The sequence below is a fragment of the Mustela nivalis genome, assembly GCF_964662115.1.
Source record: "Mustela nivalis genome assembly, chromosome: 10".
Lineage (NCBI taxonomy): Eukaryota > Metazoa > Chordata > Mammalia > Carnivora > Mustelidae > Mustela > Mustela nivalis.
This window is the reverse complement of record NC_139029.1, coordinates 6,253,445-6,278,983: the sequence shown is the minus strand read 5'-3', so window position 1 is coordinate 6,278,983 and position 25,539 is coordinate 6,253,445. Positions and strand designations below refer to the sequence as shown.

General features: G+C 51.9%; 1 protein-coding gene across 2 annotated transcripts; it reads left to right on the top strand.

Moving 5' to 3' along the window:
- The first annotated feature begins 665 nt into the window (after positions 1 to 665).
- On the top strand, positions 666 to 25,539 carry CLSTN1 (calsyntenin 1). 2 transcript variants are annotated; one of them, XM_082685342.1, is made up of 17 exons: positions 666 to 735; positions 1,937 to 2,132; positions 3,933 to 4,141; positions 5,462 to 5,611; positions 5,730 to 5,915; positions 8,117 to 8,365; positions 8,715 to 8,836; positions 14,036 to 14,198; positions 17,329 to 17,385; positions 18,562 to 18,719; positions 19,897 to 20,045; positions 20,487 to 20,713; positions 21,221 to 21,391; positions 21,738 to 21,883; positions 22,903 to 23,038; positions 23,336 to 23,520; positions 23,984 to 25,539. In XM_082685342.1, exons 1-17 carry the CDS (start codon positions 681 to 683, stop codon positions 24,179 to 24,181), a joined length of 2,757 nt encoding a protein of 918 aa, XP_082541468.1. In that variant the 5' UTR covers positions 666 to 680; the 3' UTR covers positions 24,182 to 25,539. The 2 variants fall into 2 exon arrangements, with proteins under 2 accessions (XP_082541468.1, XP_082541469.1); XM_082685343.1 differs by lacking the exon at positions 17,329 to 17,385.

The following is a 25,539-nucleotide window of genomic DNA, read 5'->3' as shown; positions in this document are numbered from 1 at the left end:
GAACTGCCGACCTCCTGACCTCCTGAGTGCTGTGTGCGGGCCGCTGCTCTGTGTAGCCGTGGGTAGGGGCCAAGCAAGCAGCGGCTGACTTCGGAGAACAGTGTCTTCACTAAAAGCTGTGCTCATTGTGGCGTCGCTGCAGTTAGGACCGAATCTGGTTTCAGCTCATATTCAAGCAAATGTGTTGCTTTTGTGGGTCCTTCAGATTAGAAAATGTGGTTATTTCTGCAGCTCAAAAACAAAGTGTTAAAACCCTTTGCTCTAGAGGTCTGTTTTTTGTTGTTGTTGTTTCACCAAATCCTGTGCTGGGTGAAATGTTTCCAGAATCGGGCCACAAGAACTTAGTGTGAAAATAAAAAGTCTAAAAACTGTAAAAATAATACATAGGCTTACTTATTAACCGTACCGTGAGAGTGGTTGTTAAAAATGGTCCGAGCACCGGAGGGCGACATGAAATTTTACAGATTTCACATTCAGGTCGGCATGATTTCAGCATCTCGCAGTGTGTGGTGTTGGGGTCAGAGACATTTGTGCTTCTGAGGACCTGGCTCGCCGTGGCCATTCCAGCGAGGGGCTCCTGGGCTCACTGTTGAATGACGTAAAGCTTTTCTGTGTAAATATGTGCATCTTTGACTTTTTTTCCTTATTGTTCCATCTTTATTCTTTCCTGCATTACTGACATGGGTTTGTCTTTTCTTCCTTTAGAGAGTTTTGAGGTGACAGTCACCAAAGAAGGTGATGAAGGGTTCTTTCTATCCCTCTTATGATTATTAACCCACTAACTTTGTTTATAAAATTGGGAATCAGCCCTTAAACAGAAGAAACTGTCATGTTCTTTTACCCTGATTTATTCTCCTATTTTGTTTCTATTTTTAAATATCTTGATGGAAATTGTATGTAACCAAACCCTTGGTTAGAAATATCTGGACATCAGACATCCATTTGAACTGTATGGATAATGTACATTTTTTCCTCAATTGAACTTCAGAGATTCACTTTGTAACCGTTTTCTGTGAGTTGTAATTTTGGAAGAGGGCAGTCTTATTTTTATGTGAAATACATTTTTCTGAAGTTTGATGCGCACAAGAAAACATTGATGTGTGTTCTCCCACAGGCAAGAATGGAAACCTAGATTTTCACCCCTAATTAAGCTCTGAGCCAGCTTCCATGTACTGATGTCCCCAGGCAGGCTTCTTTTTAGGTCCAATAGTCTAGTTTCAGAAACGAGTCTAGCCAATCCCTCCCCGTGACAGAACTGATCTTAACAGTAGACTGTAGCCGTTGAAATGGATGCCTGAGAAGTTGGTATTTCTACCTTTCTCATTTGGTAGTTTGTTTTGATTCCCTAATTTTAGCCAGGCTCATTGCACAGGAAGACTTGTTTCTTTTGATTTTTCTTTCTTTTTTCCTTTTTTTTTTTTCTGGACAGAATTTCTGTAATTATGATGCTGAACCTATATGTCACACTTCTTCCTCTCTCGACACTTAACTGCATTTTAGCCTTCTCTCTGGTCCAAATCAAAATGGCTGCCCGCTGTCCCCAGTAGCTGGGGACAGTTCCTCTGTGTTATCAGGCCACAGATGTTTGCTAATGAGACTGCTTTTACCCTGGAGCTGTCTTAAGTACTCCTGTGAAATGCCTGTCTATATTTTCTCTTTTTCTCTTTTGTACTCCCGCATGAATGGATGCAAAGTTAAGCAAGTTGCTTGGAAAGCCAGAACATGCTTCTTTTTACTAAAGCCCCAGAACTTACCCTGTCAAAGCACAGTGCCCTTGCTTTGTCCACAGACCCTCTGAACCCCTGGCTGCTGGACTGTTGTCGTTTCTTTTCTTTTGGGGGGCGTGGGGCTGGGGAGGGGGGAGTAGAGGGGAGGGCGGGGGTACCTGCAGACTCGGGGGGCAGAAATTCTAACCTGCGCTGCTTTGACTCCCTAGGTGAGATTTGTGGATTTAAAATTCACGGGCAGAATGTCCCCTTTGACGCAGTGGTAGTGGATAAGTCCACTGGCGAGGGACTCATCCGCTCAAAAGAGAAACTGGACTGCGAGCTGCAGAAAGACTACACATTCACCATCCAGGCCTATGACTGTGGCAAGGGGCCGGATGGCGCCAATGTGAAAAAGTCGCATAAGTAAGTAAGCCCGGCAGGGAGGCGCGGGCGGAGAGCGGTCCCGACCCTTGTCCCTGTCCCCAAGGCTCCGTGGGGTTCGTTTTAAGATTTATTTAATTTGAGGCAGAGGCAGGAAGAGGGAGAGAGAGCATAAGGAGAGAGAGCGAGGGGGAGAGGGAGAGGGAGGAGCAGACTCCCTGCTGAGTGGAGAGCAGGACGGAGGGCTCGGAGGGCTCGATCCCAGGACCCCTGAGCCAAACGCAGACATTTAAGGGACGGAGCCACCCAGGCATCCCGCAAGGCTCTGTCTGTGTTTTTAAAGAGGAAGCAGAAAACACTTCTGGGCTGTCCCCCGTGGCACTGTGAGTTCTTCAAGGGCAGGAATCTTATCTGTTTACCCCACAGCATTGGATGTTGAACTAATAAATGAAGGAGTCATTTTATCCCAACAAATACTGTTAAAGAAACTAAGGCCCTACGCTAAAAATTGGAAAAGCCCAGTTTTTCTTGAGGGAAGTATTTTGTTGTTAGAGGTTTCTTTTTTGGGTGAATTCTAAGGATCTAGAATTCCTGTGTGCTGGGGGGAGCAGGTTGCGTGCCGTGTCCCCTCCTGGCTGGGTTCCTGTCCTTCCTGCCTGCGGAGAACTGGTGTAACAGACGGGCTCCGGACAAGACCTAGATTTAGACAGAATCCAGTCTCTTCTTGTCTTTTTTTTTTTTTTTTAAGTGCATAATCGAGCAGCATATCTTTTTTTTTTTAAGATCTTATTTATTTGACAGCACAAGCGGGGAGTGGAAAGCAGAGGCAGAGGGAGAAGCAGGTTCCCCACAGAGCAAGGAGCCCAAAGCAGGGCTCCATCCCAGACCCCCGGTATCATGACCCAAGCCAAAGGCCATCCCCAACCAACTGAGCCACCCAGGCGCCCCAGAATCCAGTCTCATCTCCACCACTTGCTCTCCCTTTGGCATGAGGCCAGTTTCATTTAGTTGAGTCTCAGTTTTTACTTAGTGCCTGGGCTAAGGAGAGAGGGACATGTCGACCCTCTGTGACGGTCAGGGGGACACACGGCATTGGGTGTGGAGGGTCTTGGTGAACACTGGGGTGCTGAGAGCCAGCGAATCACCTTGCTGTTGTCCTTGAAAAAGGCCTTACTTCAGTCAGAGATCTTGTCTGAGTCAGAAACATGCCCTGATCAGTAGCCCTTGACACTGACCATTTCCGCTCTTTGCAGAAAGAGCACGTTTAGTGCCTCTTGCCTGAGCTGGGGAGGTGGGACGTGGCAGCAAGGGGTCTGCTAGGAGGGAAAAGCTGAGATCACGCTGAAGTCCTTGTTTGTTGGGTCAGTAATGGGGGATGGGCCACAACGGGTTGCTAGTGGTCTTGGTTCATAGAAGCTGGACTGAAGCTGGACAGAACTGTTTCCAGGCTCCCAGACTCCCTGTCCATGTTTCCCGTCTTCTGTGTCTTACCCTCTCTTTCTTGGGCTCTAATTTTGTCTTATCTAGTTCATCTCCCTTCTGCATGCCCTGTCCCATACTGTCAAGAAAACTCCAAGTGTCTTTTATTTTATATGACCGCCTTTCTTTATTTAACAGCTGCCTTGCTCTTGGGATCTGGAGGAATCAACTCAAATTCCTGTTTTAACTTTCTAAAGTTGTCTCCACACTAAAGTAAAAACAATCACTTGTTTAATTTTGATCTCCATCATTTGAACTTCATGAAACAAGATAGTAGCAAAAGATAAATTTAAAACCACGAAAGAATTGGTATGCTCGGGGTCAAAAAGCAAACCGAACACACAGCTTTTCTTCTTCTTCCAGAGCAACTGTGCACATTCAGGTGAACGACGTGAACGAATACGCGCCGGTGTTCCGGGAGAAGTCCTACAAGGCGACCGTCGTCGAGGGCAAACAGTATGACAGCATCCTGCGGGTGGAGGCCGTGGACGCCGACTGCTCCCCTCAGTTCAGCCAGATTTGCAGCTATGAAATCGTCACTCCAGACGTGCCATTCGCCATCGACAAAGATGGTGAGTCAGAGGAGCAGACCTTCCTGACCGGGGAGACGGTCCGTGGACAGGTCTGCACGCGGGTGAAACTCAAAGATCCGGATGATCTCCGCCCCTCCCTTCAGGCTGCTCTAGAAAGGACCCCAATCTGGGGGCTCATACGACGGACACTGGCTTTGTCCCACGGTCCTGGAGGCTGGGAGACCACGATCGTGGCACTGGCAGACCCAGGGTCTCCTGAGGCCTGAGGCGTGGTTCGCCGGTGGCCATCTTCGCGCTGCGTCCTCACGTGGCAGGGGGAGAGAGAGCCCCCTGGATCCCAACGTGGGGGCCTCACGACCTCACCTAAACCTGAGTTCCTCCCCCAGAAGCACCTCCTTATAACTGCATGGTGTGGGGTGCTAGGACTTCAGTGTATGGGTTTGGGGGGCACAAGCATTCAGTTTGTAGCAGAGCCCGTCTCTTGTGTGTGTGTGTTTCATATTTTTTTACCCTGTCCCCTGAAAGTCTCGCTTCTGGCACCTGAAATCGAGTGTGCTTTATGGGGCACCCTTCTTTTTCCTCTCCCAAGGTCTAAAAAAATCCCCCACTTCACTTGTTTTTAATCTGTACCTTCTCACCTTTTCATCAGTGCATGTCAAAAAGACTGACTTTTGGTCAGTCTGTTTTCTGTTCTCCGTTAGATTTGGATCTTGTGCCTCATGTGACGGTGAAGGTTTTGCCTTCCTGCCAGATGCCCCCATCCCCCGCCATTGAGCAGAATGAGCTCTGCCAAACCTCCGCTTCTTGATTAGCTTATGGCTTCTTGACAGTGAGACAGGGCCTCTGCTGTTAATGCACCGTCCAGAATCTTCTCAGGAAATCACGGACATTGCGAACACTTTGCAGATATCCGCACTGACATTCAAAAGCACACTCCTCCTTTCTGGGGGAGGGTGAGTAGGGACTCTCTATCTCTCTCCGACACACACACAAAGGAAATCTTTTAGCAAGAAATAGATTTAGTGCAGCTTGATCTTGTGTTCCGTATTCGGAGTACTTGAGTTCTTTTGTCTTCTTTGTCCTCTTACATGCAAACTGCTTAATCTTAAAGCAAATACATAAAACCAAACTAGAAAAACCATAGGAATAAATGAAGGTTGAATTGTGTAGACACATTCCCTCTGTTGACACAGTCCTTCAAGGTGGACTCCGTGTGTTCAGGCTCAAGACAGCCAGACCGAGTGTTAAGGACCTCCGGCCGGAGCTTTCTCTCCCCTCAGTGTTGATGATGCTTGGAGCCTGTGTACTTTGTGTCCCCGCCTGGCTCTGCATTCTCACTGTTGCCTCTGCCCCTGGAAGGTTATATAAAAAACACAGAGAAGCTGAACTACGGGAAGGAGCACCAGTACAAGCTGACGGTCACCGCCTACGACTGCGGGAAGCGGAGGGCGGCGGAGGATGTCTTGGTGAAGGTCAGCATCAAGCCCACCTGTACCCCGGGGTGGCAAGGTGAGCCTCATTCTCCTTTCTGCTCACAGACCTGTTCTTTAAACGGTGTTGACCAGAGCAAACTGAAGTGTGAGTTTTCTTCCTTTCTCCCCACCCCCGGCTCTGTGGATCGACCCAGGATGGAACAACAGGATCGAGTACGAGCCTGGCACGGGCACCTTGGCCCTCTTCCCCAATGTCCGCCTGGAGACCTGCGAGGAGTCCGTGGCCTCGGTGCAGGCGACCGTGGAGCTGGAGACCGGCCACATCGGAAAAGGCTGTGACCGGGACACCTACTCGGAGAAGTCCCTTCACCAGCTGTGTGGTAAGGGGGGGCCCGGCCCGGTGGTCTCCCTGGAAGGCGAGAGACCCCCCTCTCAGATGGAAGGGGATGTGTGTGTGCGCGCACGCGCGCGTGTGTGTGTGTGTTGCTGGACAGATTCAGACACTGAAACACACTTGGACCCTCTGAAAGGGCCGTCACTGTCTTCCTGGCTAGTTTTCCTACTGGGTGGCTTTTATGAGGTTCGTAAACCCCTGTTAGTCTATTCCGAACGTTACGGGCATGTGCATTTTAAGAACCAATGATTGGAGGAATGTATTTGTCTAACCGAGGGCATCCTCCAAAGAGGGATTACGTAAGTGGACTGTGTTTGAAACGAAAGGAGATGTTTATCTCAAGATGAAGAAAAAAACGTAGGTAATGCAATAGCTTTTGGCAAACGTGAGGCGGAAAATCAAAAGTAAGGATACTCCCATCTCGTTTCGAGTCTCAGCAGATTCTCTTTGCCACAAACATTACGTGAATCAGAGACCAGTGGTTACAGATCTGATCAAAGCCTGGCGCTGTCTTCACCATCAGTTTTTCTGGTTTATCTAAATGAGGCAGAGGTGAAGTGTCGATGCCTGTCGTGGAAAGTGCTGAGGAGGACGGTTTGCTTTCGTCAGGGACAAAACACCTGTAGCTTGAATGAGGTCTTCGTGATCCGGGGGTGTTTAGTGCTTCAAGAGCTACTCAGTGTTGGCTCTGCCGGATGCACTGGCCTTTGCTTACCTGTCTCTCCGGCCTGGTAACAGCAGCAGATTTCGAATTTCTTACAAAACTGGAAGGAACAAAAGCAAAAAAGTATATTATACTCTGGTGTGGCATGACTCTGAGTCCAGATAGTCATGTAGTTAAGTATGTAAATAGTTAAGAGGACTGGGGCATGTCCTATTTTAAACTACGTGTGGGGAGGGGCAGAGCGAGAGGGAGAAGCAGGCTCCTCACTGAGCAAGGAGCCCGATGTGGGGCTCGATTCCAGGACCCTGGGATCATGACCTGAGCCGAAGACAGATGCTTAACAACTGAGCCACCCAAACACCCCGATACGTATTTAAGTATAATGTTTAAAACTCATTTTCTCTCCAGTGTCATGATTTTTTATGGTGCCAGATGAACATTTTCTCAACCAGAACAGTTTAAAGTCAGGAAGAATGGAAGAGATTTCATATGCGGGTGCTTACTGTATGCTCTGGATTTCCACAAGTGCCTGTCAGGCCTACGAAGGAGGTGGTGGTGACCTCATTTTTACTGAGGAATGAACTGTGACTGGAGGAGGATGGGGTCACACTTGTAGGGAGTGGCAGGCGCTCACATCTGACCAAGGTTATGGTTGGGTCATGTGGCTCCGAGGACCAGGTGACTGGCAGAACTCAGCCTTCTTCTGTGGACACATTTAAACGAAAATTGCACTTGGCAATATATGACAGCTGGAAGATTGTTTCATATCCTTTGGCTTCCTAATTCCATTTCTAGGAATTTATGCTAAGGGAATAATCATGGAGTCACACAGAGGTCCTCATAAAGGCAGGGTTCGTCATAGAAAAAAGTAGGGACAACCTCAGTGTTCACTAGGGAGATCAGTTAAGTCACAGTATGTCTGTGCAATGAAATGCCCTTCACACATTTAAAATTATGCTGAGGAAAAATATTAATGGGAGTGTAGGTATGTACGCACATCACCAGACTCCCTTTTTATAATAAGTATATATTCATAAGGAAAAGACTGTGTTTATACACAGATGTTAATAGTGGATATGTTTCAGTGGGATTGCAAGTAAGGCTTTCTTCCTTTTTTCCTTTTTTAAAAATATCCACGGTTATTATTTATGATTTTTTATTTTTATTTTTATATTTTTAAAAGATTTTATTTATTTATTTAACAGAGAGAGAGAGAGAGATCACAAGTAGGTAGAGCAGCAGGCAGAGAGAGAGAAGGGGGAAGCAGGCTCCCTGCTGAGCAGAGAGCTCGATGCAGGACTCGATCCCAGAACCCTGAGATCATGACCCAAGCCGAAGGCAGAGGCTTAACCCAGTGAGCCACACAGGCGCCCCTGATTTTTTAATTTTTATCAAAACCAGGGGGACTATAAACTGGGACTAGCCAGTTGTATAAGATAAGGATGTTGCATTAGTGTGGCTTTAAAACTATACCTTTTAAGCTCTTCACAAAACGTGTGTTGAGCGTTACTGTGTTGGCTTAGGTGCTGCGTCAGGCACTGCCGAGCTGCTCCCTTCCCCAAGCGGGTCCTTGAACTGGACGGTGGGCCTCCCCACCGACAACGGCCATGACAGTGACCAGGTCTTCGAGTTCAACGGCACACAAGCAGTGAGGGTCCCAGATGGCGTCGTCTCGGTCAACCCGAAGGAGCCTTTCACGATTTCTGTATGGATGAGGCACGGGCCTTTTGGCAGGAAGAAGGAGACGATTCTCTGTAGCTCGGACAAGACGGGTAGGTTAATGTGCCGTTGGGGCATTCGTCATACTCGAGTGGCCCCCCAAGTGGTCGCTGGAGGCAGGGCACCTGACTTCCCCCACAGGCTCCCACGGGCTAGTAGCGACACACGTGTCCTGTGCTCTGGGCTGGGGTACTGTGTCCTTGAGATACTGCACTACCCTCAGTGAGTTGGGTCCCACGTCTTGGTGAAACCCAAGGGTGTTTGTTTCTAAACTCTGCCTTGTCCCAGCTGGAGAAGTCACTTGCGCTGATGAAACTGTTTTCCAAATCCATTAAGGAAATGGCTTTTACTTCTCCTCTGGGTCCTAAGTTGGCGATTTACCAGTAGGATTTCTCTCTGCAGACATGAACCGGCACCATTATTCCCTCTATGTCCACGGCTGCCGGCTTGTTTTCCTCCTCCGCCAGGACCCTTCGGAAGAGAAGAAATACAAACCTGCAGAATTCCACTGGAAGTTGAACCAGGTGCGTGCCCGGAAAACTGGCTGGGTTTGATCTTTCCAAGAGTATGAGTAGGTGTTGCAACCTTATGTGGGACCAGCTGCGTGGGGGCAGCTTATGGGCAGTGGGTATTTATGTTCTTGAGTCAATACGAAAATATAAAAAACTTTTTGCAACCTACGTAGACATTGTAGACACAGTTCTCTTCTAGTAACCACAGTGACCGTTTTCAGTTTCTTCTGATGACATTTCAAAAACACTTTATTATGTAAGTGATAGGACGGCAAGTTAAATCCTTTGAACTCCTTTCCACCAAAAGCCTATTTTTCATTTTATAAGTGTGTATTTTATGTATCCAGTATTAATATAAAGAAATTTTATGCATCTTATTTATTTATTTGACAGAGAGAGAGAGAGATCACAAGTAGGCAGAGAGGCAGACCGGGGCGGGGGGGCGGGGGAAGCAGGCTCCCTGCTGAGCAGAGAGCCCGACGCGGGACTCGATCCCAGGACCCTGAGATCATGACTTGAGCCGAAGGCAGAGGCTTTAACCCACTGAGCCACCCAGGCGCCCCAAGAAATTTATGCTTTAAATTCAAAATACTATGTTGTAATTTACTGAAATAAGCAGCATTTGCTTAAAAATTGGGATGGAGATCCTGGTATTGGTTTATTCATTACTTAAAGCCTTGGCTCCTGAACTGTGCCCAGGAGCCCCTGGGGACCTCAGCAAATTGAGGGATGCCACGGGTGCTCTGAGTTGTCACGGAGCCAGCAGCTATAACATCTTTCAGAAACCACACAAACTACTAGCTTGAGGGAGTTTACAGTTTTGACACTAGGTCACGTTATAGCCCTTTTGATGATAGCGTATCTGTGCAAAGCCGCTTTCCCAGCAGTTTCTGAGATAAAAAGCAAGTGTCACGTGAAAAAAACCGACATGTTACAGGAAGTAAGGAGACGCTGTGCACTGGGGAGGCCTGCCCATTAAAATCACAGCAGATCATTTCTCCTCCTGATTTCGGTTTGGATCAAGATGGAAGCCTGTGGCCCGAGCTCAGTTCTGTCTCGTGGAGTTAGTGGGCCAGCGCTGACGAATGTCTGCCTGTAGTTACTGGGACACAGCATCGTCCCCAACACGTACAAGGCAGATTGACGTGTATGAGCGCAGGTGAGACAGGAGGGCTGTGTGTGACAGTGTGAAGCGACGGTCCGGCTGGTAGCAGTCATCTCTTACTCGTGTCCTTTCCGTTTTCATAGAGAATCTGAGAAACTTTCATACATATGGTTTTTCAAGAAACTAAAGAAAGGTACAGTCCAGAAAAAACTCTGCTGTGTATTTAGTTTCTTCCGATAATAGTAAAAAAAACTTCATTATGGGAAATGTCAGCAGAGATAAAAGCAGACAGATTAATGTAAAGAACAACTCCATGGAGCGTTCCCCCGGCTTCAGCAGCGCACGCTTGGCCGGTCTGCTTTCGTCACTCCCCTGCTTAGTGTCGATGGTGGTTGTTACCTCCTCAAGTAAATGCCAGTTTGTTCTCTGTGGGGTTAACGCAGTCTGTGCCTCTGAATGGTAAGCAGAACTACAGTTCTTTGGTTACATCTTAAATGTAACATCTTAAAAAATGAACAGGGCGCCTGGGTGGCTCAGTCAGATAGACGTCTAGCTCCTGATTTCGGGTCAGGTCATGATCTCAGGGTCATGAGATCGAGCCCTGCACCGGACTCCCCGCTCAGTCTGCCTTGGTTCGCTCCCTCTGCCCCGCCCAGGCTTGTGCATGCGCGCTCGCTTGCTCTCTCAAAAAAACATTTAGCAGTTCCTTAATATCGTCAGATATCTCGCCAATGCTCAAAGTTTCAGATAGTTTAATTAATATATTTTTGAATTTATTTGAGAGAGAAAGCACGAGTGAGGGGAGAAGCGGAGGGAGAGGGAGAAGCAGGCTCCCCGTCGAGCCGGGAGCCTGACGCGGGCCTCCCCGCAGGACGCCGAGATCACAGCCCGAGCTGAAGGCAGACGCGCTGAACCTCCCAGGGCCCGTCCTGTCAATGTTCTTGCATTTATAATCTGTCTGAATCAGGACCCAAATAAGGGGCCATACATGGTGACTGGTTGATAAACCTTTTGACTTTATTTTGTAATCTGTAGATTTTTCTCTTCTCTCCTGTCATTTATTTGACAACAAAATCAGGTCCCACAGACTTTCCCGTAGTGTCAGTTTGCCTGGTTGTATCCATCCTTGTGCCTATAAATCCATGGCGTGGCCTCAGGGGTCGATGGGGCTCGGGTTTGCGTGTTTCTGTGATGGGAGGAGCCATTCGTGCTCACTCTGTCTCGGTCATCCATGCCGTGGGGAGTGTGTCCCCGGGAAGGACTCATGGGAGCAGCCCGAGTTCCTCCGTGTTGGTCGTGTGTTTGTGGCCTTTACTCAGAAGGTCAGTTTGGCTGGGTCTAAAGTCTCTGGCTCCCATTTAGGGTTTGCAGGAACAGAACATGTCCCTGTCCATTGTTCTCGCACGGAAGAGGCTGCTGTGGTGCTGTCAGCCATCCGATCTCTTTCCCTCGTAAAACACTTGGTCCTTTGGTTTGGGTGACCAAAGGACGCATTTCTTTTCTTTTCTTTTTTTTTTTTGAAGCCAGTTCCTCTTATGCCTACGTCTTGATTGTTTGGGGTCTGTTTCCCCAGACACGTGGTACGCCCTTTTCTTAGTGTATAGATTAAAGCCATTTGGCGTTTCAGGCAAGTTTGTGGCGCTGCTGTTAACAGTTCTTAGCACACCCTGCTCCTCACTTTGCTTTTCTTCCCTGGGGACCCCTCACCTTGGGTTGGTAATCCTTGCCTGTTTTCTGTGTCTGGCACTTTCTATTCCTGTTTCATTCCTGTTTTGTTAGCTCTTGTCTGAGCTGCTGTAGTCATAAACTACATTCTTTTGTGTTTTGTGTTTTGTGTTTTGTGTTTTGTGTCCCTTTCCTGACAATTCTGGTGTGTTTTGAGACAATACATGATCGTTTTCATGTTTGTTGCTGGCATGACTTGAAAGGGGTTCTGGAGAGAGATTATTCTGACAGTCCTCTTTCTTTCTCTTAAAAAGTTCATATGGGATTGAGCTGTGGTCCTTTCTCCCCTCCACATTTTTGCATAAAATTACTTTTCCTATACTTTCAAAAGAGGGAGTTGGGTGGCATGACCTTTTTCCTGGTTTCTGGGCTCTGCCTCCCCGTTCTGTTGTCATAAAGCACCTCAGCCACCCTCTGCTGTCCCGTGGACTTTTCCCCACCTACATGCATCTCGGGGTGCACCCATGCATCTCGGGGTGCACCGGGACACTGAATTGAGGAGGGTCACGGGTGTCGTCTGTGGCTTTAGGCTTTGCCATTCTGATCACCTAGTTTTCAAGGAAATCCAAAAATTATGCCAGTTCTATCCCTAACGTCTCAGAATACTCTCAGGGACTTTTGACTAAAGTCAGATGTGACTTTCAGTTACAGTTATCATTCTGCTAACGCCCCAGAAACCTGCTGTACAGGAACCGGGGGGGACAGTAGACACCGCTTTCCGGAGGAGCTAAAACTACAAAACTTGCTTTAAATAGAGACAAGCTGAATTAAGGCATTACCTGCCTCAAAAGTGAATTGCTGCGCAATCCCTTCATTTAAAAAGGTTTCATATAATCGAGTGTATGTACTTACCTGTTACGCAAATGAGGTAGACATAGACCCAGTGTTAGAGGTTTGGATTTTTTCTGTAATAAACTTGTCAGGAGCAGCCGCTTTTCTCTGGGGGATATACTTTGGTAATTTTTTCATTTATTGTGATGTTTTTGGCCTGTTGAAGTCCTTATCAGTTCAGTGTTTTAGAATGTGTAGATTGGGGCGCCTGGGTGGCTCAGTGGTTTAAGCCGCTGCCTTCGGCTCAGGTCATGATCTCAGGGTCCTGAGATCGAGTCCCACGTAGGGCTCTGCTCAGCAGGGGGCCTGCTTCCCTTCCTCTCTCTCTGCCTGCCTCTCTGCCTACTTGTAATCTCTCTCTGTCAAATAAATAAATAAAATCTTTAAAAAAAAAAAAAAAAGAATGTGTAGATTGGGCAGCTTATTTAAAAACACCTTTTTATTTTATTTATTTATTTATTTTAAGATTTATTTATTTATCAGAGAGAGCGAGCGAGCACAGGCAGACAGAATGGCAGGCAGAGGCAGAGGGAGAAGCAGGCTCCCTGCTGAGCAAGGAGCCCGATGTGGGACTCGATCCCAGGACGCTGGGATCATGACCTGAGCCGAAGGCAGCTGCTTAACCAACTGAGCCACCCAGGCGTCCCTAAAAACACCTTTTTAAAAACTTGATCCTGGGGCACCTGAGTGGCTCAGTGGGTTAAGCCTCTGCCTTCCGCTCAGGTCATGATCTCAGGGTCCTGGGATGGAGCCCCGCATCCGGCTTTCTGCTCAGCGGGGAGCCTGCTTCCTCTCTCCCTCTCTCTTTCTCTGCCTACTTGTGATCTCTGTCAAGTAAATAAATAAAATCTTAAAAAAAAAAAAAACACTTGATCCCGCTCCGTCTCTTTCTCTGCCTGTCTCTGTTCTCGGTTGCCTGCCTCCTCCTCTGAAGCCAGAGATCAGGGAGTGAGGGGCTCATGGGGCCTAGAGGCTGCCAACCCCTTGCTTTCCCTCGGCAGTGAGGGAGATGCTCCTTCGTGATGGGGAAGGAACACAGCGGGACCCCTCACGCCCTCGGAGCTGTATGCTCAGTTTACTTAGATCATCACCTTTGAATTGAAAAAGAAGATGCACGTGCTCCTGCGGTCCTTATCCTGAGATGGGAGGGGCTTTTCGTTTTTATCTGGGAAAGGAGGCCTGGCCAGTCGCGGGCTGAGCCGGCTCCGTGGGAGGCTGTCTGGCCTGCAGATCCCAGAATCACGTGGCATCCCGCTGTTGGCATAAGGGAATTGGGCCGAGCCGTATTCTGAGGCCGCGTCACGTGATGAGCGAGCGCCGCCCCCTGGTCTGGAAGGTCCTAGTGGTGAGAGTGTCGCTTTGGCCGTTTTGGGCAAGATGTGGTCGAGTGAGTGAGATGTATTTTGTGGTTAAATTTTTTAAAAATCGGCTCCTTTTTCAGAAGACATTCCTTATGGGAGAGCTGCTGTCCACATCCGGGTGTGCGGCTCTCCCTGTTCTGGGTGAGAGGGAAGGTCCACACTTCATGCTCCGCCCCTTCCCTCCCGTAGGTCTGTGATGAGGAATGGCATCACTTCGTCCTCAACGTGGAATTCCCGAGCGTGACTCTCTATGTGGACGGAGTTTCTCACGAGCCCTTCTCTGTGACCGAAGATTACCCGCTTCATCCGTCCAAGATCGAAACTCAGCTCGTGGTTGGGGCCTGCTGGCAAGGTAATGGTCACTGGCACCCCCTCCCCGATCTCGGGACTTGAACCTGCCTCATGGCCATCATGGGGAAAGCAGGCTCATCTCGGTGTCTTGCCCCTCACCCTCGTGTCCTTCATCTGTCGTCCCTTCTCCTGGGCATGGCCTTTCTGGGGACACTGCCGATGCCGTACTCTGGGGCGCTCACCAGCCGTGCGTTAGAGGACTGAAGCAGCGAGCCCCTTCGGGGAGCCTGGAGGGAGCATTACCCTGAGGGAGAGTACAGTTGAGGGGTTGTTTTAAATTAATCTGTTTATTGAAAAGTTCACGAGAATCAGGAGGCGGCAGCTGATCAGGCACAGAACTGTGCCTTGACCCAGAGGACTCTTCCAGAGCGGTCAGTGCCGGCTAACCCAGCAGGAGCTGTGCTTGAAGGGGCTCCCAGACGTCTCCGCTACAAGACCAGGGATGGGTGACAGACCAAAACAAAAATACCGTTATTTGTACTTCTGGCGGGCAGGTCGCACGCCGGTCGCTTTATACGCATGGTCTCACTAATCCTTAACAGTAAGTTTGTGGGGAAAGAGCGGTCTTTAGCCGCATTTTATAGCCAAAGAAAGTGAGGCTCAGAGCCCGGGGTTACCCTGCTAAGTAATGTTGGCGTCAGGACTTGAACCCCTGAAGCTGGTGCATCGAGAGCCTATGGTCTGATCGGTGCCCCTTCTCAGGATAATTGTTTATTAATCTGTGAAACAAAAGGCATATGATTTCCTGTGTAAACTGAACAAGAGTTAGCCAAGTACTAGAAGACTAACGTCTTGAAACGCTCACGCCTGTGCTGCTTTCCTAACACCCGGACAGACAAGCCCTGGCAGCACGTTTAGTAGCTGCGTCATTTGGAAGCAGTGACGGGCTGTGGCATTCGCAGCGGCCCGCACAGTGGGAAAGGAGCGGGCACAGCCGGGCCACTGTGCTTTGGTACCGAAGGAAAGGTGACCCTCAGAAGTTCGTTGAAGGAAGCGCGCCCAAGCTCATGGGCCCTCCGTCCACCCTCAAGGTTCACGACCTCACATGAACCCCCACACTTGACGGGGTCGCCGTCCCCCTAAACAGACCTTAGAATATTTGTTTCTCCCTGTGGAAACATCGTACCTTGAGGTCGGCGAAAGGGACAGAACAGCCCAATTCCCATGACAGTGTTGCTTTAATTTCAGGGAATTTGAATTTTTGAGTTTCATCATTTTCCTACAGATCCTTTTATTTATTTATTTATTTATTTTAAAAGATTTTATTTATTTATTTGACAGAGAAAGATCACAGGTAGGCAGAGAAGCAGGCAGAGAGAGAGGGCGAAGCAAGCTCCCTGCTGAGCAAAGAGCCTGATGTGGGGCTCGATCCCAGGACCCTGAGACCATGACCTGAGCTGAAGGCAGCAGCTTAACCCACTGAGCCACCCAGGTGCCCTTCCTGCAGATCCTTTTAAATGAAAGATGTCAAGACAGCATTTTAGAGTGAAGCTCTTTAGCTGACTCCTAGATTTAATTTCGGGGACAGTTCATCTATAAGAATGTGGAACTTGAGGCCAAGGAATGAGGAACAGATAACCAGGGAAATGGGAATTGTTATAGTTGTCTTTTTTTTTTCTTTAATTATTTTATTTATTTATTTATTAGAGAGGGAGAGAGAGAGCGAGCATGCACAAGCAGGGGGAGAGGCATAGGAAGAGGGGGAAGCAGCCCGCTGCTGAGCCAGGAGCCCGATGCAGGACTCTGTCCCAGGGCCCCGAGATCATGACCTGCGCCGAAGGGAGACCCTTAACAGACTGAGCCCCCCAGGTGTCCCTCAGTTGCTAAGTCTTAACATTTCAGTCCGGAGCTGCTTCCCAAATTAAACAGTAACTCGTGTTTTAAAAATAAGAATTTTAAAAATAGAAGTAAAAACCTGAATGCAAACCGGAGAGCTTTCTTGCTTGGGTCAAAGTAAAGCCCCTTTTCCGGGCTGCCTCTGGGCACTGTTTGGGCCGCAGCGTCCGTCATGCAATGGCCATCAGCTTCCTCTTTCTGCCTCAGCTTCTCAAGATCCTCAGCCAGAAGAACACGCCGAAGCTCCCAGACCAGGCACGCTGCTTATAAAATGTAGTTCCCCGGGGGGAAGACCTCCTTCCTCACAAACTCACGGTGGCGGGCCCATGCTGTAGGCAGCAGCCTCACGGCCATCGGCCAAAATGTCATCCCTAACGTGTTCCAGAGGCACCCGGAGGCAAGGTGGGAGTGCAGATGCACACACCGGGCCTGTCCCCAGGCTGTCCCCATGCCACTGCAGCACAGGAGGTGTGGGGCCCTGGGCCCTGGGCTGGGAAGTGCTCCCACGACACGGTCTGGAAAGTGGAGACTCTGTGCCCGGTCACTGGCCATGGGCCTCCCTGGCCTGATGCTACTGTCAGAACATGGGCCGGGGCCTGCATGAGGGGTCTGAGGTTAGAGCCCCAGGCCCACCACCTGTGACCGATTACCGTTTCTCTGGGTGAGTTCCTTAACCTGGACTCTCCTTTTCTGTTCAGAAAAAGTGGATAAAAATGCCTTCATTTCTCTATGACTTAGGGGTTAAAGTCTAGCCCAAAATGAACTTGTTTTGAGCTCAAAAAATACACACTTTTATGTGTTTACTGTACACAGACCAGGCTTTGGATGCTTACTGGTGCTGCCAGTTTGTCTAGGCAAGTGTCTCCGTATTAGGGAGAGAAGAACCGCGGCCCGGGGTGTGGTTGTCCCGGTATCCGCCCGTCTCTGCCGTCTGTGTGAGCGTGTGAGCGGCTCTTCCGAACGCCCAGCGCCCACCCAGACGCACAGGCCGGGAAGACGGGAGTTCAGCGGGGCCGGCCTTTGTTTGTCTTTCTTTGAATGGGGCCTGGGTTTTGGCAAGGCAGGTGTGCGAAGGTGAGATAAGGGAAGAATGTGGAGAGGCAGGGAGCTGGGGGGTGGTAAGGCCCAGTCCTCGGAGGCGGTGATGGAGTAGAGCCTGCGTGCGGGGCCAAGATGGGAGGGAATTCTCTTTGTGTTTTATATTCGGTAGCTTCTCAAGACTAATTTTCAAGTTCCAGTGTGAAGAGCCTAACCTCTTGGTCCTTTTCTATTGTCTTTGTCTTGCTTTTCTACAGAGTACCCAGCATTTGAAAATGACAATGAAACCGAGCCTGTGCCTATGGCCTCTGCAGGTTGCTGGATCTTTCCCTACGGTTCACTCATGTGTTTCATTTAAAGACGAGACATCCGTTCATTCCACATTCCGCATGAGATGCCCGAGTTGCATTCTGGTCCCAGAGCCCCTATGAGCCGCTGCTTTGCTTTATGCTCCCCCCACTGCTTCCTGGGAGTGACCCTTTTTTTGCCCAGTCTGATCCCAGTTGAAGTGAGGGCCAATGACTCATTAATGTCCTGCACGAATGGGACTCTCTGCCCCACCCCCCAATCAGATTTGACCCTGACCCCCTTACCCCACTGCATGAGGCTCCCTGCTGAAATCTTACAGGCCCCATCAGGGAGGCCACCTCCTGGTTCCCCTGTGGCTGAACCATGACACAGGAAGAGATTCATTACTGGACACCCTCTCCTGACCGGTACTAAATTTGAGACACCTGTTTCTTAGAAGTCTCAGTCCCCGGGGATGGCTCACAGTGTCTGATGTCCTTATCCTGAACGAGACGTGCTGTCGACATTGGTCTCTTTTCATCATTGTGAGAATAAGTTCTGTTTCACCTGCTCTGGGCTCTCGGTTACAGCCTGTCAAGGGCCACTTTCTGGGTCTCCGTTTTCCTTATAACACCGTCAATGCCCAGTTACCCTCCGTGGAGGGAGCCGGGCACGATCAGCCGTGCAAGGCGTCTCCTGTGCAGGCTGGGGGAGTAAGTGTCCCTTTAATCTTCCTAGTCCTGTTGGTGTGTGTTCCTTCCCAAGTTTGTACGTATCCACGAGTGTGCTCAGTCAGAAAAAGCAGCCCAGGGTGACCCAGCTGATGGAGAAGGCAGTGACCCAGGAAGCTGGCGCTGCTGGAAAATGTCACCAGTGCACCGGGGTGACGGGGGCCGTGTAGGCCACCCTTTCCGGGGAGCAGCTAGTTGCGTGGGGATACTCATGGGACCTCTTGGCTTCCGGGCTTCGGGTGAGGGACCCCAACACCTCTTCTCTCCAGGCCATATGCATGATCATAAACGATTTAATTTCTCCATTGCACTTCCATGTAGATCGCAAGGCTAACAGGATTTGGTACGAACTAACCCGCATGTCCCTCCATCTGGCTGCCACCACCGGTAACACTCACTGCATTGCGAAGCAAAGCAGGAGGCTCCGGGCGGTGCGCATAACTGCCTGCTCTGTTTCCCCGTGTTCCTAAGGCGGCGAGCTGCACATGGCCCAGTTCTTCCGAGGGAACCTGGCTGGCCTGACGGTCCGTTCCGGGAAGCTCGCCGACAAGAAGGTGATTGACTGTCTGTACACCTGCAAAGAAGGGCTGGACCTGCAAGTCCCTGAAGACAGCGGCAGAGGCGTGAAGGTGACCTTGGCATTAGCTCGCAGGGCGCGCCCGACCTCCTCCAGCACCAACATGCAGGCTGCTGGCGAAGGATCGATACGTGATTGATCCTGACCCGTGTTGACCCACAACACCTCTAACCCTGAACGTGGTGGGGGGCGGGTTTCCACCGACCAGATCCCCAACTCTCCAGACACCTGCCCCTGCCAGGTGTCCTCCAGTTAGTTGGGTTGGGTCCTGACCCCGCCCAGCGGGAGTTTGCGCAAATGCTGCAGGAGAGGAAGGCTCAGTGCCCCCGCACAGATGCTGCGTGCAGGGGCCGGGCCCTCGGGTTACCCACACTTCGTCCAGCAGAGCCCCCATGATCCCCCCTCCTTTGGGTTTCGGCAATTTGCTTGAACTACTCAGAAAACACTTTGCTTATTACTGCTGGTTTATTATAGAGAATACAACTCAGGAACAAGCAGATGGAGACAGTGCGGAAGGCGAGGAAGCGGGGAGGGCAGGGAGCTTCCCCACCCCCTCCAGGAGCACTGTCCTCCCAACCTGGGAAGCTCCCAAGTTCCGTCCTTCAGGGCTGTTTCCAGAGCTTCTGTTAGGTGTGCACAGCTGGTTAAATCATTGGCCAGAGGTCAGGGTTGGGGCTGAAAGTGCCCTGTAGTCAAACGGGCTCTGTGGCGACCAGTTCCGTCCTGAAACCATCTCAGCCAACCAGAAGCCACTTGTTAACACAGATGCTGGTGCGCTTGGAAGGAGCTTATTATGAGTAACGAAAGGTGCTTCACTCTGGACGTTTCTAGGGTTTGGCAGGCAGAAACCAAATATATGTATATTGTACATATATATATGTGTGTGTGTATATATATATATATATATATATTTTTTTTTTTTTAAGGTTTTATTGTTTGTAAGTAATCTCTACATCCACCATGGGGCTTGAACTCACAATCCTGCAGTTAAGTCACATGCTGCACCGAGTCGGCCAGGCACCCTGTGTTTCTTGTCCCACAGATGCATTCGCACCCTGGGCATTTACCCTTGAAGTGGGGGGGTCTTGTCTCGGCAGTTCTATGAGGCTTCCTCCCCAGGTTCCCAATTCAGACTGATGCCCAGCTGACCACTTTCTTTGCCAGACCCTGTGTGGTTTCAGTTTTTTGCAGTTCGAACCCTTTATCTTTCCCCTCTGGCCTGATTTCAGATCCATACGAACCCCAATCATTTGGCGTTGACCTTGGAGGGAGATGACATCGGGGAACTGGATAAGGCCATGCAGCACATCGCCTACCTGAACTCTCGGCAGTTCCCCACACCAGGGATCCGAAGACTTAAAATCACCAGCACGGTCAAGTACGGGCCGATTCTTTTTTTTTTTTAAAGATTTTACTTATTTGACAGAGACCGCAAGTAGGCAGAGGAAGGCAGAGAGGGGGAAGTAGACTCCCTGCTGAGCAGAGAGCCGGATGCGGGGCTCGATCCCAGGACCCTGAGATCATGACCTGAGCCGAAGGCAGAGGCTTTAGCCCACTGAGCCACCCAGGCGCCCCAAGTATGGGCTGATTCTCAACTCTTGAGAAGAAAACATGTCTACGTAGGTTTTTAAGACCCCTCAGCCCTCCCTTGTACTGGAAGGTGTGGACGGTGGCATGAATGGTGTTGGGGACCTGTTCCGGGCCGGCCCCTGCCTCTGGCCCCCCGGGGGCTTGGGGAATCCATGGGCCGTCACGTGTGTAGCCTGCAGACCCACTTCTTGAAGCCCTGACCCTGGCTTCCTCCGTCGCTTGTTGGCAGGTGTTTGGACGAGGCCCACTGCATCTCTGTGCCCCCGGTGGACGGCTACGTGATGGTGCTGCAGCCCGAGGAGCCCAAGGTCAGCCTCAGTGGCGTCCACCATTTCGCTCGAGCGGCTTCCGAGTTCGAAAGCCCAGAAGGGGTTTTCCTTTTCCCTGAGCTTCGCATCATCAGCACCATCACGAGAGAAGTGGAGCCTGAAGGGGAAGGGGACGAGGACCCCACAGGTAATAGCTCTGCCGGGCTGGTCGCCCTCCCCTTGGCTTGAACATGGGTGGCTGATGCCCCTCAGCTGCTCCTTCCTGCATGCTTTTTCTCTGAGGTTTTGAGATTTGAATGTTTGGATGTTATTCTTGGGTCTGCTCCTGGAATCTGACTCGGGGTTGAGAGCTCATTGTGTTCTTTGGAAAACCCGTCTGGAGAGTCCTTTCCCCTCTGCTGTGGTGTCCGGATCTGAGATGCCCTTGTGGAGGCCAAGAGGCTCCGGGCCCATGGCAGGGGACAGTGCTGCTCCCGCTGGCTGTATGGTGGCCCCGCGTTCTTGGGCCGGCCCAGGGGGCCAGTCCTCCCAGACACATAAGGCACCCTGATTCTTGACAGAGCCTCTCCGGGACCTCTGTCATCGGTCACTGAAAGGGCTCTGTGAGCTCGAGGCCAGCTAGCAGGCCACCTGGGGTGACAGACCTGTCTGAGCTCCCCGGCCTCTGCCATTAGTGCTTGGTCTATTCTTACAGTTCAAGAGTCACTGGTGTCTGAGGAGATCGTGCACGACCTGGATACCTGTGAGGTCACGGTGGACGGGGACGAGCTGAACCCGGCCCAGGAGAGCCTGGAGGTGGACACAGCCCGCCTGCAGCAGAAGGGCATTGCAGTGAGCGCTTCCGACCTGGGCGTGGTCTTCACAGGTGAGCGGGCCAAGGCCAGGCCGGGGGCCGAGCGGGAGCCTCAGTCCTGCACACACACCCCCAGCCAGCCATCCTCTCCGAGCTCTGGGAGAGTCCTGGGGACCGGGGCAGAGGAGAGGCTAGAGCCTGGGCTATTCAGCTTCTGGCAGGAAGGGAAGCGCAGGCATGGCCCTACTTCCTGTCCTTGCGCGGGGCTGACAGTGAGGCGCGGGATGGCTCCCCACCCCCTGCAACGGGACACACGCACCCACTTGGTCCAGCTGCCCCCGGGCCTAACTTTGGCCTCCCTCAAGCGGCCTCCCTTTGACCCCAGCCAGTAGGCCACCTTCTTCCCCTGTCCCCATAGGTGTGGACACCATGGCCAGCTACGAGGAGGTGCTGCGCCTCCTGCGCTACCGGAACTGGCACACCAGGTCCCTGCTGGACCGAAAGTTCAAGCTTGTCTGCTCGGAACTCAATGGCCGCTATGTCAGCAACGAGTTTCAGGTGGAGGTGGGTGATTGGGTGCCCCCCTATGGCACCACGTTCAGAGCATCTGTGAGGCACCTGTTGGGGTCCAAGTGCGCTAGGCTTTCCCGGCCTGGGGGCTGCTGCAGGTTAGACCCGCGCAGGTTTGGGCGAGCCGGGGGTTGCTGATGTGCCCCTCATGGGCGTCTGAGGGGCCTCTGGAAGGAGATGGAAGAGCTAGCGGCAGATGATACCTCGTGAGTAGAGCCAAGGTGGTTTGTTGAGATTTGACGCTGCTTGAGAAAGAGCAGTTCCCAGGGAACCGAAGATTCTCTGCAGATTCCTAGCCTGGGGAGAGGGTCCCAGTGCGGGGCCAGCCCGGACAGAGGGGTCCCGGTGTGTGGGAGCCCCGGGAGAGGGATGCTGTGCTGTCTGCTGAGCCTGGTGGTGGCACCTCATGGCACGGTGGTCACAGTGAGCTCACCCTGCTCAGACGTCTTCCACAGGCCCGGACAGCAGCCCTTTTCTCACTCAGGGCTTCTGTGGTCTGGAGAAGACGGGCCCAGAGTTAGTCTCAGCAATCGAAGGTCTGCATGGTGACCGCAGAGCAGCCAAGTGCCGATGTCTCAGTGCTGAGGAGTGGATGAGGGTTTTGTTGGAGCCAAAAGCTAACAGATTTGGAAGGAAACCAATGGTTCTGATTTGTGCTTTTTCACATGGCTGTGGTTTTGGGGAAAAGCAGGGAAATGGGCTATGCCGGGGCTTCTTGAATGACCTGCAGCGGACAGCGGTGGTGGTTTTTCTGGTCTTTTCTGGACAGATTGTTTTATGAAATACAATAAAAAGGAATTCCTAGAACAGCATTCTGTTTCTGGGATCGCCGACAGTACCAGGCAGTTAGGACGGTTTCCGAGAGCTGAGCCTCGGATTTTCTCTGTTCTCATCTCATCGGCTTAGCAGTGCGGGTCCAGGGACCCCTCTGAGTCGCGCTAGTCCCAGTAGCTTCTGGACTGCGTTTCTGCCGCTGGGCCACGTTCAGGCTGCTGTGTGTGTCTCTGGTGCAGGTGAGCGTCATTCCCGCGGCCAGCCCCATGGAGCACGCCAGCCACATGGCCGCGCAGCCGCAGTTCGTGCACCCGGAGCACCATGCCTTCGTCGACCTCTCGGGGCACAACCTGGCCAGCCCCCACCCCTTCGCAGGTAGGACTGCAGGGCAGAAGCAGGGCCGTCTGTGTCGGTCCTAAGTGGGGGCTGCCCTCCCGCGTCCTGCCGGAAGCCCAGCCCCAGTCTGAGCAGCCCTGGCCGGGCTCCATGATTCTGTGCCTCCCATGAGGGACGAAAGCTCCAGCAGGGCAGCCAGGAGCCAGTGCGGGGCTGGAGGCCTGTGCTGAGGCTTTCCTCACATTTCTTCTTGTTCTCTGGGGTCAAAGCCGCTGTGTGTGCATGGGGCCCGGGGGCAGGTGCCAGCCTCACCGCCCTGTCTCCCCTCGGTTGCAGTTGTCCCCAGCACCGCCACGGTGGTCATTGTGGTGTGTGTCAGCTTCCTGGTCTTCATGATCATCCTGGGCGTGTTCCGGATCCGGGCCGCTCACCGGCGGACCATGCGGGACCAGGACACCGGGAAGGAGAACGAGATGGACTGGGATGACTCTGCCTTGACCATCACCGTCAACCCCATGGAGGTAGGTGCCGGCAGGCGGCCCCTGTGACTGCTCGCCCCTGCAGGCCAGAGGAAAGTGACCCGCGCCCCAGAGAAGCCATGTGGCCGTGGCACCTCCATGGCGTTTATGTGGCCATGTGACCACATAATATTTAAATATCATGTTGGTGAGGTGCAGGTGTCCCCATTCTTCAGGTGGGCAAACTGAGGGCCCAGAGAGGCCTTATCCCAGCTTGTGCCACCCCGTCGGGGGAGAAACACACTCCCTGCCTGTGACGGACCCCATGGGTGGCGACCAGAGCTCCATTTTCCCTTCCATCTGGGGTGAGGTTCCTTCCAGAATAGTCCAGCCCTCCCTTGGCGTGGAGTGTGACGCAGGGAGTCCCCTTCCTCTGCGGCTCCTGGAGGGTGAACTTCCGTGGACACTCGGCTTGTGCACAGAGAAGGGGGCCCCGGGCTCGGTTCCCACGCTGTCTTTTTGTCAGACGTACGAGGACCAGCATAGCAGCGAGGAGGAGGAGGAGGAAGAGGAGGAGGAGGAGAGCGAGGATGGGGAGGAGGAGGACGACATCACCAGCGCGGAGTCGGAGAGCAGCGAGGAGGAGGAGGGGGAGCACGGGGACCAGCAGAGCGGGAACAGGCAGCAACAGCTGGAGTGGGACGACTCTACCCTCAGCTACTGAGCCTCGCGGCCGCCCCCCCGCCCCCTCTCTCTGCGTCAGGAGACCCTGCTGTCGTCCGTCCTCCCGGCCCCAAGGGTCCATGGTGTACAAAGTCATTCTGGCCTGTAGGTCTGCAGACCCTCCCCTTCGCTGACCATCCGCCTGTGCTTGGTGTGTAGGCCCCCCCGCCCTCCACCCAGACCGCCCCGAAGCTGTGTGTGGAGCGGACGCGCGCTCCCCACGGCTCGCTCTGCGCGGCCCCCTCGCGCCCCCGGAAAAGCTGCAATGACCGGACGCGTTGACAAAGGGTTAAAATCGCTCACTCCCACCTCGTAATCCTGTTTTCTTCCTTTTTTTTAAAGTTTTTATTTTTTCCAAACTAGTGCATGTATAAAATGGCAGAGTGGGGGTTAATATGTAGATGATGAACTTTTTAATATTTTGTAAATAAACTGGGATTCCTCATGTCCTCCATGCTAGCGTGACCCAGGACTGGCATGCAAAGTGAAGCTTGAATCACAGCACAGGAGACGCCCCGCGGGCTCCTGCCCACCCCCGCCCCGAGAGGAGAGGGCCCTGCCCCACTCTGTCTTTGCCATGTGCACCCCCTCGGCCGATGGCCAGGCAGTGAGGGCGCACGGACTCGCCCCCCACTCCAACCAGCCCGCACTGCTCAGCGGGAGGGCACTGGATCGGGAACCTCCCTCTGGAGGCTGGAAACGGCCAGGCCTTTCCTGTAGGATTCTACCCACTTCTGACGTGGCAGAGGGGTGGGCATGCCGGGGCGGCCGGCAGCTCCTCGCGCAGGAAGCTGGACTCCTCGTGCGCAGCCTTGGGCGCTCACCTCCTTGATGTCCGTGGCCCTGCTGGTGAGTGTGCGGACCGGTGGGGCACAGCGTCTGGCCTCTTGGTTTGGAGGCAGAACAGGCCCAAGCGGCCTGTACTCAGAACGCCCAAGGACAGCCGCACTCCAAGGATGCCCTTGGCCCGAAGGCGGAGTGCTAGCTTCCCCCCGACAGCCCGAGGGAAGCCCCACTCCCTGGACGTGGGGAGCGCTGCTGCTCGGCCTCGCAGGGATGGAGGGAGGACAAGTCCTGAGCTAAAACTCCTACAGCACTTTGTTTTTAATTTTCCTGTAAAATTTTAGATTTCTAAAACTGGGGGAAAACCATTTTGAATCTTGTGATCATAACTGCTAGTTTCAAGGACACTGCGGCTGTCCTGCGTCATGTGTGGCTGTCCACGTACTGTCACTGTAGCTGCTCCGTGTAGACAATGATAGAGGCTAGCGCGGGCTCCGCGTGGGTCGCTTTCCGGTTGTGTATATTGACGAGGTCAGAACGTGTGTACACTACAATAAAGTGCTGGTTCTAACTCCA

Bases quoted from the DNA above. Each gene is read 5' to 3' on its own strand.
- CLSTN1 (XM_082685342.1), top strand. From the start codon at position 681: ATGGGTTTGTCTTTTCTTCCTTTAGAGAGTTTTGAGGTGACAGTCACC. The intron at 17,386-18,561 runs GTTGCTGGATCT...CGTGTTCCTAAG, and splicing joins TGTGCCTATGGCCTCTGCAG to GCGGCGAGCTGCACATGGCC. The intron at 23,521-23,983 runs GTAGGTGCCGGC...TCTTTTTGTCAG, and splicing joins TCACCGTCAACCCCATGGAG to ACGTACGAGGACCAGCATAG.